An 18,891-nucleotide genomic window follows, 5' to 3' on the forward strand; every position below is an offset into this window, starting at 1 on the left:
AAACTAAGGCGGGGGAATACAGATGCCATTCCAACGTGCTTGCTCTGTGAGGTGGCTCCTCATCTCATCGCTAATTTGTAAAGTTACCTTTTAGTTAACGTAGTGTGGAGTTGGGTGTACTTAAGGAATATTTCCGAATTCAGAACAGAGAGCCCCTAGGTAGGAAGCTTCACCCCGAGATAGCTATTCTCAGTAGGGACGGAAGGTATCTTGTTGATCTTCAGTCCCAGGGTTCATCACTAAGTGCCTACTGGACGCCAGGCAGCGAGTGTTGGGACGATTTCTAAATGTGTGCGGCTAGCAAAGTTGCGGCTCTTATTTTCGCAGTTTAACGTTTACTATTGATTGAACATAATGCTATGGAGCAGTGTAGGTTCCTCACTCAGATAAACAATCTCAAGGTCACGATGGAGTAGTAGAGCCGTGATGTTGACTGCAGGCCGTCGGACCCCAAAGCCCACACTCCGGACAGGCTGGCTGGTCACCGAGCCCGAGCCCCGGCTCTCGCTGTCAGCCCAGCTCCGCGCCCTCCCGGGGCGCCCACGCTTTCGGGACTACATTTCCCAGGGCCCCCTGCGGTGGTGGTGGTGGTGGGGAAACCTGGCCGCCGACCGCTCCCTCGCGCTTGGACTACATCTCCCACAGGGCCGCGCGGGCCCGCCTCCGGTTTCCTGGGCCGCCGCGCCGCGCCCCTCCCCCCGTGGGACTCCACTTCCCGGCGGCGCCCGCGGGGGGCGGGCGCGGCGCGGCGGGCGGCCCGGGCGGGGGCGGGGCGGGGGCCGCGGGCGGCCCGGGGCTGGGGAGGCCGCCGCCTCCCTGGGCCTGCCGGGGCGGCCGCCTCCGCGATGCCGCTGCTCGTCGAGGGGCGGCGGGTGCGGCTGCCGCAGTCGGCCGGGGACCTCGTGCGAGCCCACCCGCGGCTGGAGGTGAGCGGGGCCCGGGCCGGGGCGGGCCGGGCCGGGCCGGGCCGGGGCGGGGGGCTCGGAGGCCGCCGGGGGGCCGCTGCCCGCGGGCCCACCCTGCTCGCCCCGCCGCCCCCGCCGCCGCCCCCCGAGGCGGAGCTCAAACTTGGCGGAGCGGCTCGGGGCGCCTGTGCCCCCCCGGGACCTCCGAGGGCTCCGCCGCGGCCTCTGCGGGAGCGGGGCCGGCGGCCCAGAGAGGTTGGGCGGCTTGCCCGACGCCGCACAGCAGCGCGGCGCGCGGCCCGACCCCGGGCAGCCCCCCCTCCCCCCCCCCCCCCCCGGCCGGGCCGGGCCCTGGAGGCCGACCTGCCGGCGCCTGGCCGGGGCGGGGTCCGCGGGGAGCGGGGAGCGGGGAGCGGGGAGCGGGAGCGGGGAGAGGCTCGTCCCGCGGCTCCCCGGGCAGCACCGCCAGCCGGGTCCGGCACCCTGGCCGCGGGGGGGGGGGGGTCGGGGGGTGCACAGGGAGCGGGGAGCGGCTGGTCCCGGCGCCCCCCCCCACCCCCCCCACTACCCCCAGTACCCCCCAGTACCCCCCACTACCCCCGCCCCCCGCCCCCGGGTATTTTTAGCGAGAGGCGAGGGCCCTGCCTCCCGCAGCCGCGCCGCGCCGGGGCCACGCCCTGACGGAAGGCTCGGGGCTCGTCCGTGCTCCTGCCTTTGTCCCGCGCTGCAGCCCTGGCCCTGCCCGCGCCCCGCGGACGCCCTCAGGAGGGGCCTCCCTCGAGCCGCAGCTCCGGTGAGGCGGCGCCCGGGTCACGGGGCGCCTCGGGGTCCCCCGCGGCCGGGCCGGAGGGCGCGCGTCGTCGCCCGGGGTCCCTGCAGGCCCGGCCCCGCTGACCCCGCAGACCCCGCTGACCCCGCAGACCCCGCTGACCCCGCTGACCCCGCGGGCGCAGAGCGGGGCTTCCCGGAGGCGCGGCGTGAGGGGGCGCTGGGGCGCGGGGGGGTCTCGGCCTGCAGGAAACAGCACCTGCGGGCGCTCTCGGTGGGCCGCGCCCCGCCACCCCGCCACCCCGCCACCCCGCCACCCGGCGCGGCCCCGAGTAGGACCGGCCAGGGCGGAGACCCTCCGGCTGCCTAAAGAATTTAGCTGATGCAGTTTTTTTATATCCCTGAACATTTCTGTGCTAAAAAGTTAGGAAGATGGGCTTCCGAGGCAGCATGCTCCGTGCGGGGCAGGAGGGCAGGAGGGCGGGGGGGGGGGGGGGGGGCGGGGCGCATCCCGGGAAGCCCCCTCGCAGCCTGGCAGGCCCAGGGAGGAAGGAGCAGGAGGGACCAGCCCCTGGTGCAGGGCAGACGGAGGAAGATGGAAACCCTGCGGAGGGGGTCACACCCAGACTCGAGGGGTTCCACTGCATCTTTCAATGAACAAGCAGTGGGGCCAGAGGAAAGTTTTCATTAGTTTTTTTTTTTTTTTTAAGATTTCATTTATTTATTCCTGAGAGACACAGAGAGAGAGGCAGAGACATAGAGGGAGAAGCAGGCTCCCTGCGGGGAGCCCAATGTGGGACTCGATCCTGGGACCCCGGGATCACGCATTGAGTGAAAGGCAGATCTCAACCGCTGAGCCCCCCAGGCGTCCCTGCTTAGTTTTAGCATGTCCCCTTTTTGTAAGCAGCAGCATATAAACGTCAAGAAGACCACCGCAGCCCCTCTTCGCGCCCGGGTGAATGCCTTTACTGAGGTTTCCCTCGACGTATGAGTGACATGCGTCCAAGAGTGAGAGCATACTGCGAGCTCTGTTGGGCAATGTGTCTTCTTCACGGGACGCTGTGGCCTCTGTGGCACCAGCAGCCAGAAGCCTGTCCCTAGCCCTGCCCAGCACAGAGGGCACCAGTCCCAGTGACACGGGGGACTGTGCAGGCCTGCGGAAGCAGGTGCTCTTGCTCCGCCCATTTTATGGATGGGCGCTCTGAGGCTGGGGGCAGGAGTGTCCCGAGGTCCCGGGCCAGTGGGTGGTGCAGCCCACGTGGGGACCCTGGCCACCGGCCGGGAGAACCCAGCCCCTCGGTCCTACATATGAGCCGTGTCAGGCGCTCAGGGCACGTGGCTCGTGGCCACTGCATGACAAGGCAGGTCTAGGTCGTGGCCAGCACCACAGAATGTTCCTTGGGGCTCTGTCCTCGAGCCTTCACTCTTTCCCAGTCACCGGGGCCCAGAAGCCGGTCCCGCAGCATCTTGCTAAGTGTGGGTCCAGAGAACTGCACCAGACGATGGCCCGGAGCAGAACAGGTGTGTGGAAGCAGTGAGGCCGGCAGCCCTGGGGGGCGCCGTGGGGTCAGGGAAACAGCTGCTGCGGGGTCTGCATCCTTGCACGGGCTAAGGAGCCCACGGCATCCGGGAAAGGGGGCAGGAGCGTCTGCGGGGACACTTGCGAATATCCAGCAGCAGGGGGAAGGGACCCGTGGCCCTACTAAGCGGCTGGCCACACGAGGGGTCCAGCTAACCCCCGCCCCGGGTCCCGACGATGTCTGGACCACCCGTGAGCCACTGACGGTTTTCACCTTTTTAAATCCCGGAGTGGGAAGTAGAAAATCAAAAGAGTAGCATTTCGCGATGTGTGAAATTATGTGAAATTGAGATTTCGGTGTCACCCATAAATAAAACCTTTTGGGGACACAGCGCCATCCGTTTTGTTTATGTGTTGTCCCTGCTGCTTTCAGGCTACACAGCAAAGCCTAGTGGCTGCAACAGGAGACCGCACCCCAGCAGAGCCCAAAATAGTTCCTATCTGGCTCTTTTCAGAGAAAAGTTCGCCGAGCCCTGGCTTGGGCGAGCGACGCTTCTGGAAGAGGGATTGGGAGGCGAGAGACTGGTGCAGAGGGGGTTCTGCATGAACGGGGGCCCCGAGAACGGCAGACGTTCAGAAGACCGGGCACCTCTATTTCAGGAAGGGGCGTGAGTTTCTAAAGTAGCTCTTGGTGTTTTTCCATGGAGGAGGAGGTTAGCTCAGCTTTTCTTTTTTTTTTCTCCATAAAGTGGAAAACCAAAACGACATGTTCTTTTTCGCTCTGTGGCATCATCTCTTCTGATAATTTACGCTCCTGTCTGGGGAAACAGGAGCCCGGCTGGGGTGGCAGGGGTGGGGCGTCGTGAGTTCTGGTCTTGGGTATGCAGGTGGCAGTTCATGCTCACACGCGGCTTTGCTTCTGGGTGGTGACACTTTGCCTCTGCCCCTCTTGCCCCACCCCCACCCCCAAAAGAATAAAGCAGGTATGTGGTAAAGGAATTAGGGTCAAGGGAAAGCTGCATCCCCCTGGTCCTTATTTTGAATGAAGGCGAGAAGCAGATTGCGCTGAAAGGCACTGGCGACACGCGGTTCTCTGAGTGTCAGACGGTGAGGCACACTGGTACCTCCTTGCCTGGTGCAGCCCCTGCCCGGCTGATTGACAGGCCAGTTCCTGTCCTTCTGGTTGGTTCTGTGGAGCTGCTGTCCCACTACTTGTTGCCTCGCTTCCGATTAATGAAAGTTTATGAAAAGAAACAGACCCTGTATAACTAATGAAGCTGATCACGATTGCTTTTTTTACATCTGGTGCTTTATGACGTCAGCAAGCACCAAGCTAAGCGAGCAGCAGTCAGGGGACAGGGAGCAGCCCGTGGGGACCATAAAGCTCAGCTGCAGTCCAGACCCAACACACCTCCTCTGCCTTTGAGGTTTGGAGGAATTTGTTCTGGGAGGAACTTGCTTGTTGCAAGTTAGGAGAAAATGATACATCTTATGTATCCCTTACTGATATAAATTGTATCAATCTGATGTCTTTGAAAAAAAAAGTTTCCGTTTTCATTAAAAACTTTAACCTGGGCAGCCCTGGTGGCTCAGCAGTTTAGCGTCTGCCTTCAGCCCAGGGCCTGGTCCTGGGGACCAGGGATCGAGTCCCACGTCGGGCTCCCTGCATGGAGCCTGCTTCTCCCTCTGCCTCTCTCTCTCCCTGTCTCTCATGAATAAATAAATGAAATCTTTGAAAAAAAAAATAGTTTAACCACCTGAGTTTAATTATTATTGAAAAAATTTTTTTTCCTAGGCTTACTGCCTAAGATTTTCTTAAACCTGAGTTCCAGCCTCATTTCCCTCCCGTGACATGTTAGGTTCAGGCACCCAGGCTAGTGATGCGGGACTTGCACGCACGACTCACGCTCCCCGGGACCCGCGGAGGCACTGATGCCAGGGCTAGAGGAGAGGAGGTTTGGACACCGACACTCACACAGCCTGCCTTCCGCGGATCCGGATCCGTCCCAGCTTTCTGGGCCCGTCCGTGGGGCCCCGTCAGGGAGCATTTGCAGAAAGCTCAGCGCCTGAGCCCTGCTGTGGGAAGGGCGTAGCTCTAGCTCTTTAGGTGGTTTTCTGTTTGTTTGGTTTTGGTTTTTTCCACTTTTGTATCTTTTCAGTTTGCGTTTCCACCCATCTGCCCACGTAGCCTTCCGCCTCCCTGGCCACGCCACCCCTCCCGAGCCATGGCCGTTCTGAGCAGTGCAGGGGAGCGCACAGGTTCCGGGGGGCATCCTCAGGGCGGTGCCCTGAAGTGGGGGGACCTGACAGGGGGCAGGGACGGGCCTAGCCTCTCCTCCACGAGGGCTGCGGCTTTGGAGCCCACTGGGGCGCTCGCCCAGACGCCCCGATTCCCTTCCCTGTTGCAGAGCTGTGCAGGGAGTGCCCCTTGCTCCCAGTAATACCATTTCATGGGTTCCACAAAGAATAGCACCTCACTGTTCCCCTGCCTTGTCCCCCACCATAGTGCCTGCCATGCCCCTGCCTCAGCCCCCCATCCCGCGCGCACACACGCCGGGCTCTGTGAGCACGTCTCCGGCCTAGGTGCCTGCTGGCCCCCCGCCACCTCCCTGGGGACTCCATCCTCACTAATTTCCATCATTATTTTTTTTTTTAATTAAACAGGAAAGAGCCAGACTTCTCAGAGGTCAGTGTGTTCAACAAGTGGGACCCCAGGGCCTTCTGTATGTTCAGCAAAGAGAGCTTGCAGTGACCTCCCCAAAGGATGGTAGGTTAGGAAGCAGTGATTTGGGCGCTACCCCCCAAGGCTCCTGGATATTTTATTTTCTTTCTCTTTCAAACAGGCTCCATCTCCATTCTGGGTTCTGACGATGCCACCACTTGTCACATTGTGGTCCTGAGGCACACAGGTAGGTGCGAGCCGTGAAGGAAACTGATCCTTAAAGCGGCCCCCGTGGGGGACCATCGGGAGTCCGCACCCAAGTCCCCCAGTGTCCCGTGTGTGGCCTGGCCCCGCTCCCCTCCTCTCTAGCCACCTGGGTGTCCCCCCGGAGCCCGGGTCAGAAGGGTTGATGGGGCAGCACAGGAGTTTTGATCTCTTCTTCCACATGAGGGGGTCTGAAGGGCCAGGAGTGGATGTGCCTGTGTGCTGCGTTCTCACTGGGAGTGACCGCAGTCATTCTGCCCTTTCCTGCAGGTAACGGGGCGACCTGCTTGACCCACTGTGATGGAACTGACACCAAAGCGGAGGTCCCCTTGATCATGAGCTCCATCAAATCCTTCTCTGACCACGCTCAGGGTGGAAGGTGAGCCCCATGCTAGTCTGTCTCGTGCCGTCGGAACCAAGCGCTGTTGGGGAGGAGGGGACGGCCATGGCCGCAGCGGTGGTGGCTGGTTCCGTGGGAGACCAACAGGCACAGCGCTGGCCCCGCATCAGGGGTTGTGGGGCGGATACACGGGGTGTGACTTTGAACCTCACCTGCTTTTAGATGTTCCACCCAGAGGTGGGCTCCCTGTGTTCGTTCATTTGTTCTTCCGGCAGCTCCTTGTCCCGGGGGGGGCCTCCTCCCAGCCAGACCCTGTCACAGGCGCCCAGGCCACAGCCGCAGACAGAGTAGATGGAACCTGCCCCGGGTGCCCCTACTCTAAAGCCGGGGGCCTTGGGAAGCGCAGTAGATGGGGCCTAGACAGAAGGGCTGCCGGGTGGAGCTGGACACCAGGCCCGGGGCTCTCTGCCTGAGTGTCACTGGTGTCACCAGGCTGGGCCAGCTTCAGGAGCGTGTGACCCGCACAGGTGACACCTGGGGAGTTTACTTTGCACCAGGTGTGCTCATTACCTGGGTGGCAGGCCCTGCTGCCCGCCACTGGGGACACGGTGGGCGGTGTTCCTGCTCTGTTCTGGGCCGAATGTGGTGGCTCTGGGGGGTCCGCCGCAGGATGACTGGGTGGACCGACCCATGGCCCCGTGGCGATCACGGCTCCTCTTGCCGGTCCACGTTTGTGGGGGCTGCTTGATCTGGTGCTTGTGCTGGTCGCGTGGCCGATTTGGGGACGGACCTTCCTGAGGTTTTGTCTACCATAGAAGGTGCTGTCCCGGGCTGTCACAGGCTGCGGACAAGGGGGTTCATGGAGGAGGGCGGGGGGAACACGGGCTCCAGGAAGGGAGTTGGGGGTTCCCAGCCACGAGGCTTCCCAGGGCTGTGGCACAGTGACTGTCCCCGGGGGGCGGGGGGGTCGCCCCAAGGGAGTGGCAGGGCTTCCCCAGCTTGCAGGTGCTGGCGCACCGGGGACGCCTGGCTTTAGGAACAGAGACCCCGTTTCCTCCTCGGGAACGGAGGTGAGGTGGAGGGGGACAGCGCAGAGGGCACACCGCAGTCCCCGCCCGAAGGCCCCACGCCCCAATCCCCCTTGGGCTGAGCTGTGTAAGAGTTTCTGGAAGCGCCCTGCGGTGGGTGGGTGACCAACGGGACGTCCCGTGCCAGGCTCCCCTTGGCACTCAGGGCCCCTGGGCGGGGTCCCCAGAGGCTCGCGCAGCCCTGGCAGCCTGCCCCGTTTCCCCCAGTGCCGCCCAGACGTGTCCTCCCTGCGCCACGGCTCGGACGAGGCCCGAAGGCGGCGCCGCCGTAGAGCGAGGCTTCACGAAGCGGAGCTGAAATCCAGGCAAACGCAGGGCCCGTGGCTGCTGTGCAGGCCTCTGACCACCGTCCCGTCTCTTTGCCAGGCTGGAGGTGCACCTCGTGGGAGGCTTCAGTGACGACAGGCAGTTGTCACAAAAACTTACTCACCAGCTTCTTAGTAAGTGCACTGCTTTTTTGACCCTGATAAAAATTTGCAGCCACTGTCGCTGGGATCAAAATCCCCGTATGAAAAAAAAAAAAAAAAAAAGAAAAAAAAATCCCCGTATGTGCAAACCGTCAGAGGGGCCCGGCCTGGCCTCATGCAGGGGCCCGGGGTGGGCATGAGGGTGTCCGGGAAGCAGCGCTCGGTGGCCTGGGACAGCCAGCCCTCTGGGCGGTGGAAGGAGCGCCCGGGCATCTGCAGAAAGCTCGAGCCCCGCGGGGCCGTGCTTCCCCGCGTTAGAGCAGCCCGCAGGAAAGGGGACGGCTGCGGGAGCTGGCGGAGGGTGTCTGTACCCCCGGGACAGATGCAGGGACACCGGGGACAGCCTGTGGGTGGAGCAGGCCGGCGTCTGACCCGGCAGCTCCAAGCTGGGAGTCTGAGAACATCATCCGCAGCTTCAGGAATTCATGGCCAAAGGTGGCAGGAGGAACATTTTGCACGTTAGGAAGGGCGCTAAAGTCCTTCAGCAAAGAAGCAGAGAAGTAGCCAGTCGGCAGGACTTGGGGATAGGGAGGGGTGTGGCTGGGGTGGGGCGTGTGTGTGCGGGTGGGCTGCCCAGGAACATGGGCTACCCAGGGACATGGGCTACCCAGGGACATGGGCTCAGCACGGACACGGGCTCAGCAGGGACACGGGCTCTGCAGGGACACGGCTCCCCAGGGACACGGGCTCAGCAGGGACATTGGCTCCACATGGACACGGGCTCAGCAGGGACACAGGCTCAGCAGGGATTAGGCTCAGCAGGGACACAGCACAGATGTGGGCTCCTCAGGGACACGGGCTCCTCAGGGACACGGGCTCAGCAGGGACACGGCTCCCCAGGGACACGGGCTCAGCAGGGACATGTGCTCCCCAGGGATTTTGGCTCCACATGGACACAGGCTCAGCAGGGACACAGGCTCAGCAGGGATTAGGCTCAGCAGGGACACAGCTCAGCACAGATGTGGGCTCCTCAGGGACACGGGCTCAGCAGGGACACGGCTCCCCAGGGACACAGGCTCAGCAGGGACACGGGCTCAGCAGGGATGCGTGCGCTCTTCACCGCCGCAGTCATGGGCGTTAAAAGCCCACGTGCTTGGACCATTGAAGACCCATATGCTTCTTACACTTGCGTGTGTTTTCCACATGTTTTTACAGTAATCAAGTTGTTTATGACTGATGATCGCGGAAAAAGTTACTTAAACAGCTTGAGTCAGCTGCCCCCCTCGAAGCCCCAGAAGGGAGAGAAAAGGCCCTAGTCCGTTTCCTCTGGGCCCGAGGCCAGGGACAGGCCTGTCACTTGGCAGGCGGGGCGCCGTGTCGTCGGTCCGCGGGAACTTGGCCTCCGTGGACGGCTCGGCCGCCTGCCCGCCGCTAATGAAAAATTCTCGTTGTAGGTGAATTTGACAGACAAGAGGAGGACATTCACCTAGTGACATTGTGTGTGACAGGTGAGCTCTGGCGTCCGTCCCCGAAGCAGGTGCCCTCACCCCTAAAGCAGGACCTCGCGTGAGGACCTCGGTGGCAGGAGATGAAGGCCAGGGCTGCCGACACATGTCCCCCTTGTGCCTGCCCCTCCCTCACGCCCAGAGCCCCAGCTGCTGGGGATTTTCAGAGGCCTCCTCGGCTCCTGGGAAGGAGGGAGGATGTGCCCCCCCCCCAAGCGTGGTGGCCGCCGCGCTCTGCTGACTATAAACCCGGCTGCTCTGGCACTTGGCAGGGACGCAGGGTCATAGTCCTTTACGTGTTCTGATTTTTCCCCCTTTTGCAGTGTGGGCTCCTTCTTGGCTTTAGTTATAGAACATGAAAGCAACTGTGGAACGTGTTTTAGAAATTAGTTCCTAAAAATAACTTTTTCTTTTTTTTGGTCAGAATTAAATGACCGGGAAGAAAACGAAAACCACTTTCCGATAATTTATGGCATTGGTAAGTAGCATGTTTCTTTGAGGGTCGGAGGCCAGTCCCATGCTCACAGGGCAGGCTCGGGTTCCAGGCTGACCGGACCTAGTTGTGAACCCCCTTGTGGTCACTGTCTCCTCCTGGCTCCTCTGCGTGCCCCCCCGCCCCGGGGGCCCCAGGAAGCAGCCCCGCTTCTCTGACCTCTGTCTACAAAACAGAGGATGCCCACACCCTAAGACGGCGGCGAGTAGTGGACATGAGGCAGAGCCAGCGGTGCTGGGTGACAGGGCTGCCCATGGTCGGCGCTCTCCTCCAGCCTGCTCTGGCGGGAGCGGCCTGTGTGTCTCCCCACACGTCAGCTGCCCAGTAAGGTTTGGTTGAGAACAAAGCTCCTCCTAAAGGAAAGCATAAAGCTCTTCCAGCTCAAGAAAACCCAGAACCCTCTCCCGCGAGGCGTCCAGAGGTTCAGAGTTGGGGGGACACTAGCTGTGCGTGCAGAGGACTGCTGCCCCGTCGCAGCTTACTGGCCGGGTGCGCAGGTGATCATGATTTCAGCCCCTAGAACTTTTGTTATTTCAGACATACGCAAAGGCACCAGCCTTGGCCACAATCCCAGGCCACCCTTCGGCCTGAGCCGTCCAGAGCTCCTCTCCGTCACAGGGCTGAGCAGGGAGGCGTGCCACAGGAGGCCTGGAGGGGTGGCGGGCGGGCTGCTCGGGGGCGCAGAGGGGCCGCCCCGCATTTGCAGCGGCCTGACGGGGTCTGGTGCGGGCCCCAGCTGTGTGCACGAAGGGCTTGGCTCCAGAGCCGCGGCTGCCCTTCCTCCACCGGGGGGAGCTAGACACCTCACGGTGGAACCCGAACCAGATGACTCTCCTCCTTGTCCCTCTGTCTCTCTCGGGGGGAGACTCACCAAGTTCCGTTGCACGTGGTGGTAGAGGTGTAAGACAGTGCAAACTTGCCATTCATGTCTTTAGTCCAAGAAAACACTGTATGCCCTCCACAGCGGTCAACATCAAGACTGCGGAGATTTACAGAGCGTCCTTCCCAGATCGGGGCCCAGAGGAGGAGCTGCGTGCCGCCCGAGCTTTAACAGGAGGACCAGTGAGTCATCTTTGTGTTGAGGGTTGAAGGGGAACAGAAGGGCATCACGCTCCAAAGCCTCCAGTTTTATAGATCTTAGAAAGGAACAGCGCGTCTCCTTAAAGCACTCAAGTGGTCAGGGATCACCTGGCACACACAGGAAGGATTTTTAAGTTATAAGCTCACGTCCCCAGTTCTAGGCCTTGAGGGCGCAGAAGGAGGTAATGTGTGTCCCCACCATCCAATCCGAGGACAAGGAGCCCCCTTTACTTTGTGCACCTTTAACTAGAAGTTTCCCACGAGGAAAGGCGAGCTGGGCCGAGGAAAGGCGAGCTGGGCCGGGGGAAGGCGAGGCCTCTCCGCGCCAACCTGGCAGCACACGCTCTCCCCCAAGTCCTGGGACAGCAAGCCGCTGGAGCAAAGGGAGGTCTCCCAGAGCAGGCTCAGATCAGTTTTTAAAAGTCCAATTGCCCAGGATGCTTTTTAATACTAAGACCTTAATTTTGAAAGAAAAATAAAAACCTGAGAGTCACAGGCCAGTGAATGATGCTTAAGGGGTCCTGTCACTCACTCTCCAGTAAGCGAGACTAGGAAGCGCCCCCGCAGGCCCCCCGAAGAGCGCTCACTGAGGAAATGTGGACGTTTTCCTTGGAAAATGTAAGAGTGCTAGTGCCCTTCACCAGCGGCACCGCAGCCTTGCCCCAGCTGGTTCAGAGCCTCGTTTGGCCCCGGGAACCAACCCCGCACACTGCTGGTGAGGAACCGCCAGCGGCGGACCTGCTTCCAGGAGTGCGTTGCTCGGCACATGGGCGTGTCTACAAGTGGTTTTTGCTTCCTCTCGATTGGCGCAGGCTGCAGGGTTGCTTGGGGCACAGATGACGAGGCAGGGTTTTCTGGAGCAGCGAGCTGTCCCTCTGAGCCTCAGGTTTTCACCCAAAGGGGAAGAATGCTGTCTTCCGAGTGGACTGTTGTCAGGACTGAAATACCGCACGTTACGCAGTGCGGTAGTGGCTTTAGTTACTAGGAGACGTTTTCGAGCAGCTTTATTATCAGACTACACTGGGGCTGGCATTGCCGGTGGGGTTTGAGCGGCTGAGAACATGCCTTACCTTCTGCCCTTGAAATGTTCTTTTAGATGATTAGTATTTACGATGCAGAGACAGAACAGCTTCGTATAGGACCGTATTCCTGGATGCCATTTCCACACGTGGATTTCTGGCTGCAGCAAGATGATCAGCAAATACTAGAGGTGAGAATGGACAGGTTGGGTATATCTTGTATCTTTGAACCCTGGTTTCTTCACTTGTAAGAGACAAAATGTTTAGAGTGGAGCCGCTTTGCTTTTAGTGGGTAGTAATTTTTAGGATGCCATCCGCAGACCCTAAGTTCTGGATCAGCCGAGAAGTCAGGTCCCAGCCAGGCATTCGCCTGGGTCGAAGGAATATGCAGACAACTGCTTTTTTCTCATTAGTGCAGGACCCCTTATGTCTTAGATAATTCTATAAGTTATATATACTGTGTGATCTGAGAACATCCAGATCCATGTTTAAGAACACGGAGATACTTCGACAGCTCTGTCAGGGAAGGTAACAGCCAGGTTGTTCCTCTCATGCCCAGAATCTTGTCTTTCCAGAATCTTTCCACTTCACCTCTGGCTGAGCCACCCCACTTTGTGCAACATATTAGATCTACCTTGATGTTTTTAAAAAAACACCCATCTCCAACCAGTGCACTGTTTCCTGGAAACAAAGCTCTGCTCTACAAGAAGAATGAAGGTGGCTTATGGGAAAAGATCTCTTGTCCAGGAAGCTGAACACAGGATCACCAAAGAAAGCAACTTGTTGGCCTGACAAAGACCACAGTGGGGGCTGCAAAGAATGTGCATCAGAATCTACATCCGCTGAGTCTTAGGTCTCCTTCCTTCCTGTCCTTCAAATGACTTTCAAAATAAAATCTTATTTTGGCAAAGGCATTTGTTTAGGCTTACTTTCTGCTTCGCTGAAGCTGACATCCAGCCTTTGCTCTTTGGTACTAAGGGCACTGGAGGAGCCGCCCACCTCGTGATTCTACAAGCAGCCATTTCAGATACAATGGTAAGTATTTCTAATTCTGCTAAGTTAGAGAAAAAAGGGAAAAAATGATGTTCTTTAAACACAATAAACTGCACTAAAATTCTGTGAAGATTTACACATCTCACAGAGGGGTTTTTTGGTTCCAAAATGTTGTAGAAGCATCAATTCCAAAACTGATATTAGACTTCTAGATGAATGAAAGGTTCAGAGGGAAAAACAGAATAATCTCCTAGGAAACTACATTTAATGTGAGAATTACACAAAGCCACTAAGAAACCTGTTCTTTTTAGGTGTAAAGTCATTAAAATGCCCCAATTGTGATACATACAAGTTATACTTGTAGAGACCTTTATTTTTTTGGTTGCTATGCCTGATTATTTACCATGTACAAACTGAACTCACTGGTAACAATTTCAAGAACCTTTATTGAAACCAACATTCAAATAGTGTTTTAAGGGTGAAAGTCTGTTTCAGCAAAACCAATTTAACAATTCAAATATATATAAAAACATTTAAAAATTAATCTTGTTAAAGGTGATAATTTCCCCTTTCCCCATTTTATCTGCTATACTTCATTGCACCAAATAAACAGGGAAGACTTGAATCATCTGCACCCAAAAAAAAAATTACATTTCGACAACTGCCAAATGTCAGAAATCACATCCAATCAGAGTCTAATTATAGGCTTAATATGGTGTAACTAAGGCTTCCAACACAACAGTCCACAAACCCAGTGTGAATCCCCACCATCCTGAGGGGTCCCGTAGCTTGACTTTGCTGGGCTAAAGGCACAGGGGCCGTTACCTAGGACAAATGAGATGCAGTACTGCTGGAGAAGTAGAAACGGGCAGAATTAAGGGCTTACTTCCAGTTATTTCTGCAGTGGTCTGGCTTGAGCAGCCTGAGTGAGATTAGTTTTCTGGTTCTGGTTTCTGAGTTGGGCCCAAAGGGGTGAGAAGCTCCCATGTGAAACGGGTCGGAGATATACTTATCTTAGAATCGAAACTTAACTGGGTGCTACACAGCATAGTTAATGTTAGGCTAAGAGTAGCATCTCTATCGGATTTTCAGATATTAAACATAGAAATGAGCACAATCTGTACCCGTGTGCCAATTTAAAAGCTTTACCAATATTTAAAAATATACATATATATGGTCAAGAGTTTTACAGTTACTCAATAGATAGTCCTTTAGTTTGTTTACAAATAGTACATAAAGGGAGAAATGGATTTGTGGCCGAGGGGACGTCACAGCCAGAAGCGCTGCCCGGTTCATGGGCCCTCACTCCGCGTCCCGGGAGAGAGCGGCGGGGCTGGCCGGTGCGGCGCCGGCTCTCTCCTTCACAATCCCATTGAATCCTTTCTCCTTCAAGCCAAATCCAAGCCCGCTGTACACTGCAACCTGACCGGACCGAACACCATGAAAACTGAGGGCAAAGACTGCTCTCACCCCTGGGCAGCAGAACAGCGGAGAGCCCAGAGAGTTCTAAAGACAACGGTCTTAATGAAAAGTTACATGGAACCTCGTATGTGGTCTTACACTGATGTTTAGAAAGGTCAGTGGAAGTGTTTCAAGTGGCGGGCACTTGAAATTCCAGGTGTTCTTCGTGAACCCAAGTGTTTATGGTGACCTGGGGGCGGGGAACGGTGTGAACTACAGCTGGGTAGACAGACGTAGGAGTTGTTCTACATACCCACGGAAGGAGACAAGTCAGTTGCCCTTCTAAAAAGCCTGGCCTTCAGGCATGTATTTGTGCAAAAGTCCCAGGTAAGCACAAACACCAGGAACCTCTCTTGCATTCGTGTGTGGCACGGCTCACATTCTCAGTCTAATGTCCTCTCCCCTGAAACAATACTCGGTATGGTCTCAAAGCAAAACACTGAATTTTATCTCAAGCTCTCTGCATCTTCTACCTGTGGACGGTCATCTTCTGGGTGCTGCACCCTGCTCTGGGGGGCTTCCAGTGGCTCAGCTTCCTGCGGGCTGGGAGCCCCGGGAGGGGGCTCAGGGCTGGTGGTCTCCAGGGCATCTTGCTCTGGCCCGCTGGACAGATGCTCCATCTTCTCTAAGTCTTCCACGTGGCTGACCGAACTGGTCTCACTTAGAGCATCGGAGCCTCTTAGGGATCTCTTAAAAGGCTTCTGGCCTAGAGAAAGATCCACGGACACTGCTGAAAGCTCTCTGTGCGACAAGTGACTGCTTCATTTAACCATAAGTGCTTCCAGAAACCCCTGCGATCCCCAGCTCTGAAGCACTGAGGGGAAGTGAGGAACAAGAACTGGCTGGCAGGACATCAGCGCGGCTCCCGAGGCTGGGAACACCCAGACCATGATCGGGAAAAGCTCAGGCGAGTCAACACCAGGTCAAACAGATGCCAGCTCCCAAGACCCTAACTTCCCAACCCCGAGCTGCTACAGAGAGATTTCTCCAAGGCTAAAGCCCAAGGTGACTGACATGGTTAAAAGGACAGTTGGTTTTAAGAGAAACAGGACTTTGGATGCAGGTGACACCGAACAGGAAAAGCCTCCCAGGACGCAAAGGTCTGTGTTCCCAAGGGAACCACCAGATCTCTTCAGCGTCAAAGTCAAACATGAAGATGAAATGTACCTGGAAGTCTCTGCTTCGTGCGAGTGCCTGAGGGCGTCTGAGGCGGGGTGACTCCCGTGCCTTGCACCTTGTAGACATAGGTGTGTTCCGTGGACTCTAGGGAGCCTGCCGAGGAAAGAGGGGTGTGCAGGAGCCCCGGGCACAGGCCGCCCTGGGCTCACCCGAACTGGAAGAGCCTTCGGCCGTCCGGACACACGCTGGGGAAGGGACAAGGGCACCTTCCGGCAGTACTCACGAGGCCCAGCCGTGCCGGGGCATCCACCCATACCATCCCGGGGATCCTGCATCCATGTGAAAAGAGCCAACAGGGTGGCCCCAGCGTGCCTGGGGGCCCATGGCCAAGTGGGAAACGTCCTTGAGCAGCAAGGAACACAGGCCTCTGCGCTGAAGGCTGAGGCCTGGCGCATTACAAATCCACCAGAGTCCCAGGCTGCGGTCCCAGGCTAGGCAGCCGCAGCCGCTGCTTCTAGGGAGTGGCCCCGGGGGAGGGAGCTTCCTCCAGTAGAAGAGGAAGGAGGAGCCGAGAGCGGACACCATCCAGGGAAGGGGTCTGCTCCTGCTCTCGGCGCTCTCTCGTTTCCACGGGGCCATGTGAGCTCCCAGGCCCCCAGTCAGTGAGGCCCGGGGCGACGTCAGTCTGTCCTACCTGCTGTTAAGTTAAAAGTCCTTCCCTTCTGTGAAGCTTGTACTGGAGAAAACCAATTCAGTACGGACCCCACGACGGGGATCTGCCGCAACACCCCCTGCAAAACACAACCGTGGCTTGTGACCACACTGCCCGCCAGGGCTCCGGGGTGCCAGCTGGGACCTGCTGCGCTCAGCCTCACCTCTTCCAGAAGCCGCTCCTCATTTGCCTTCTGCAGTTGAACCTGAGCTTCCTGAATCCCTTTCCGAACCACCTCTGTCATGTTTTCCAGGAGCTGTGTTAGGGCCAAGAAAGACAGTATTTTGTCCAAGCTTTTGCTTTTCTTAAGATTTTATTTTTATTTATCTAAAGAGAGAACGTGTGCAAGAGAGGGGAGGAGCAGGAGAGGGAGGAAGGGAATCCCACGCCGACTTTGTGCTGAGTGCTGCGCCCGAGGCGGGGCTCGAACTCACGACGACCCTGAGATCGTGACCTAGGTCGAAATCAAGAGTCAGACACCCAACTGACTGTGCCACCCAGGGGCCCAGTCGCCTAAGCTTCTTGCCCGGGACCTAGGACTATTACCATAGCACTGGTGACATTTTTCAAAAGTATGTCAGTAAATAGAATTCCACACTTTTAAACATCAGGATCCGAACATAGGAAATCAAACAGAAGCGGCTAAGACACCTTGGGGCCCGGCCTCGTCTTCAGGGAAAGGAGGAGAGACTGCTCTCCCTGCGACCTGAATGTCTTCCCAACAGGTAATAGGTACATTGCTCAACGTTCTTGGAAATGGAATTGGAAGTGAGAGTGAGTCTGGAAGAACCTTCAGGAAGCCCACCCGAGAATGAACGAAGCTGGCTCCTCGGGCTCATGGCTAACTTCTCTCGCCCTCCCACCAGGACGGGGCTGTGCACACGCCTCGGTCTCCTCAGACCCGTCTGGCCTTGGTCCCTTTTCTCAGCTTCTGAGGGATTTCTAGTGACTCAAGTACCTGGTTTGCAGAACGACCCAGGAAAGCTTATGGCCTGGTCTCCACGCCAACGGGCAGAGGGAAGTTCTGCTGTCAGAAATACCTGCCTCACGCAGCCCCAGGACCAGCCATGCTCAGGAAGTCACCCCTCGCCCTGTCAGGCAGAGGCAACTGCGTCTTTCCAAACGCTCAGCCCCCCTTCTTTCTCCCCCATGGCACTGACTGCCTCACCGGCAACACGGGTCTCTGCCCACCCCATGCCCCGCCCCACACACGCCTGTGAGCCCACTGAGGGCAGGGCTCCTGGATTCCTGGCCCAAGGTTTAGCTCACAGGAAGCATTCACACACTTTTGGGGAGCAGATTCGTTCAGAGGGGAGCATCTTCCCTCAGAACCTCAGGTAGCTGCCCGGAGAAAACCCAGAAAGGAATGAGACACATATTACTCTTACACACCCGTGAGTTCTCCTCAATTTCTCGGGCCGTGACTGCAATGGTCTCCACTAGCTCAGAAATATCCACATCATCACTTGCCATGCCCACGTAAATACAGCTCTTCATGCTTTTATACTCCGGGCCTGTGGGAGGAAACCAGCGAGCGACTTGGTGGCCGAGTCCTCAGTCACGGGGCCACCCAGGACCCACTCTCCTATCCAACAGCACGACCACGCACAGTGGAGCCTCCCTCAGGGGGCAAGGAAAGCGTGCTAACTCGGGACGCCCACAGAGGCTGCAGGAGGGGAAGGGAGATAGCTCATTCTAGAAAGAACTAAACCTGCATTTCTTCCAAGGACACAGAGCCCACTGTCCTTGAACCAGTTAGAAAATGGCCTTCTGAAGTTCATAGTCGACTTAGAAAAGTAGTAGTTACCCATTTTAAATGTAAGGTCAGATTCCAGCTCATTTAACTTTTTCAGGAGTCCAGCATGGATTTTTTCCCCTTCTGGATCTAATTTCAAACTGCTCTTATCATCATTAGCATGTTCATACCTACAAACAATATCAAATGACAGTGTTTCAATGTAAAAGACTGACTGCCTCTTCAGACCCAGGCCTGCAGATGGAGTATAAGGTCCTGGCGGTTTCCCAGAATGTGAGACAAGTGGGCCAAGGAGCCACTCGGAGCATCTCAAGGTCAGACACTGTCAGGGACATGGCAAGGAAGGCCCAAGTCTCCAGTCCATGAAACTGGGAGAGGCCAGGTCTGGAAGCCTCAGCATTTGTAACAGAAGTAGGAAGTCTCCCCCTCTGCCCTGGAAGAAGATGGAAAACAGCCACAGGGATAATGGTGCACTGAACCACGGAGGGCAGAGGCCTGTGCTTGGCCGGCAAGCTGGTCCTCAGCCTTAGTGAGCCGTGACTCTCCGCACCCTGTGGTAGTAACCACCTGTCAGCCATGCACTTGAATGTGTCCCCCCGGACCCCCAGTCACAGAAAGTACAGTGATAGCTATTTCACTAAGAGCAAGGGTGCCCACACACCACTGCGCTGTGCTTTCTTCTAGGTGCCCAAAACATCTTGCGGAATTTCCATTAGAAACGCACACCAAGACTGTATGTATTCACCTTCCTCTTCCAAGCTGTTCTACGAAATGACCCAGCCGTGGTCTCTATATGGCAG

At 57.4% G+C, this 18,891-nt stretch overlaps 2 protein-coding genes across 5 annotated transcripts in view; one reads left to right on the forward strand and one right to left on the reverse strand.

The window, feature by feature from the left end:
* Positions 1 to 780: 780 nt before the first annotated feature.
* Positions 781 to 12,964, forward strand: NTAN1 (N-terminal asparagine amidase). Of its 3 annotated transcripts, none has more exons than XM_055339500.1 (10): positions 781 to 926; positions 5,857 to 5,959; positions 6,036 to 6,101; positions 6,389 to 6,497; positions 7,913 to 7,986; positions 9,408 to 9,461; positions 9,883 to 9,936; positions 10,916 to 11,013; positions 12,128 to 12,241; positions 12,626 to 12,964. In XM_055339500.1, the coding sequence occupies exons 1-10, from the start codon at positions 846 to 848 to the stop codon at positions 12,803 to 12,805; spliced, it is 933 nt and encodes a 310-aa protein (XP_055195475.1). In that variant the 5' UTR covers positions 781 to 845; the 3' UTR covers positions 12,806 to 12,964. The 3 variants fall into 3 exon arrangements, with proteins under 3 accessions (XP_055195475.1, XP_055195476.1, XP_055195477.1); XM_055339502.1 differs by lacking the exon at positions 781 to 926 and adding an exon at positions 3,072 to 3,194; XM_055339501.1 differs by lacking the exon at positions 5,857 to 5,959 and having other exon boundaries at positions 814 to 926.
* Positions 12,965 to 13,469: 505 nt separating this feature from the next.
* PDXDC1 (pyridoxal dependent decarboxylase domain containing 1) overlaps positions 13,470 to 18,891 on the reverse strand; it is a 55,189-nt gene continuing 49,767 nt past the window's right edge. For both annotated transcript variants that reach the window (XM_055339498.1, XM_055339499.1), the window contains exons 18-23: positions 18,143 to 18,261; positions 17,728 to 17,849; positions 16,499 to 16,591; positions 16,318 to 16,414; positions 15,672 to 15,776; positions 13,470 to 15,210 (exon numbers count right to left, since the gene is read on the reverse strand). In XM_055339498.1, coding sequence (XP_055195473.1) covers positions 14,951 to 15,210; positions 15,672 to 15,776; positions 16,318 to 16,414; positions 16,499 to 16,591; positions 17,728 to 17,849; positions 18,143 to 18,261 — 796 coding nt within the window. In that variant the 3' untranslated portion in view covers positions 13,470 to 14,950. The remainder of the gene's footprint in view (positions 15,211 to 15,671; positions 15,777 to 16,317; positions 16,415 to 16,498; positions 16,592 to 17,727; positions 17,850 to 18,142; positions 18,262 to 18,891) is intronic.

This window comes from Nyctereutes procyonoides, unplaced genomic scaffold (assembly GCF_905146905.1).
Source record: "Nyctereutes procyonoides isolate TBG_1078 unplaced genomic scaffold, NYPRO_anot_genome, whole genome shotgun sequence".
Classification (NCBI taxonomy): domain Eukaryota; kingdom Metazoa; phylum Chordata; class Mammalia; order Carnivora; family Canidae; genus Nyctereutes; species Nyctereutes procyonoides.

What these genes read in the sequence shown, in the direction of transcription:
- NTAN1 (XM_055339500.1), top strand. Translation starts at nt 846, where the DNA reads ATGCCGCTGCTCGTCGAGGGGCGGCGGGTGCGGCTGCCGCAGTCGGCC. An exon ending in ACTTACTCACCAGCTTCTTA is followed by an intron (nt 7,987 to 9,407) that starts GTAAGTGCACTG and finishes TTCTCGTTGTAG; the next exon opens with GTGAATTTGACAGACAAGAG. An exon ending in ATGATCAGCAAATACTAGAG is followed by an intron (nt 12,242 to 12,625) that starts GTGAGAATGGAC and finishes TTGTCTTTCCAG; the next exon opens with AATCTTTCCACTTCACCTCT.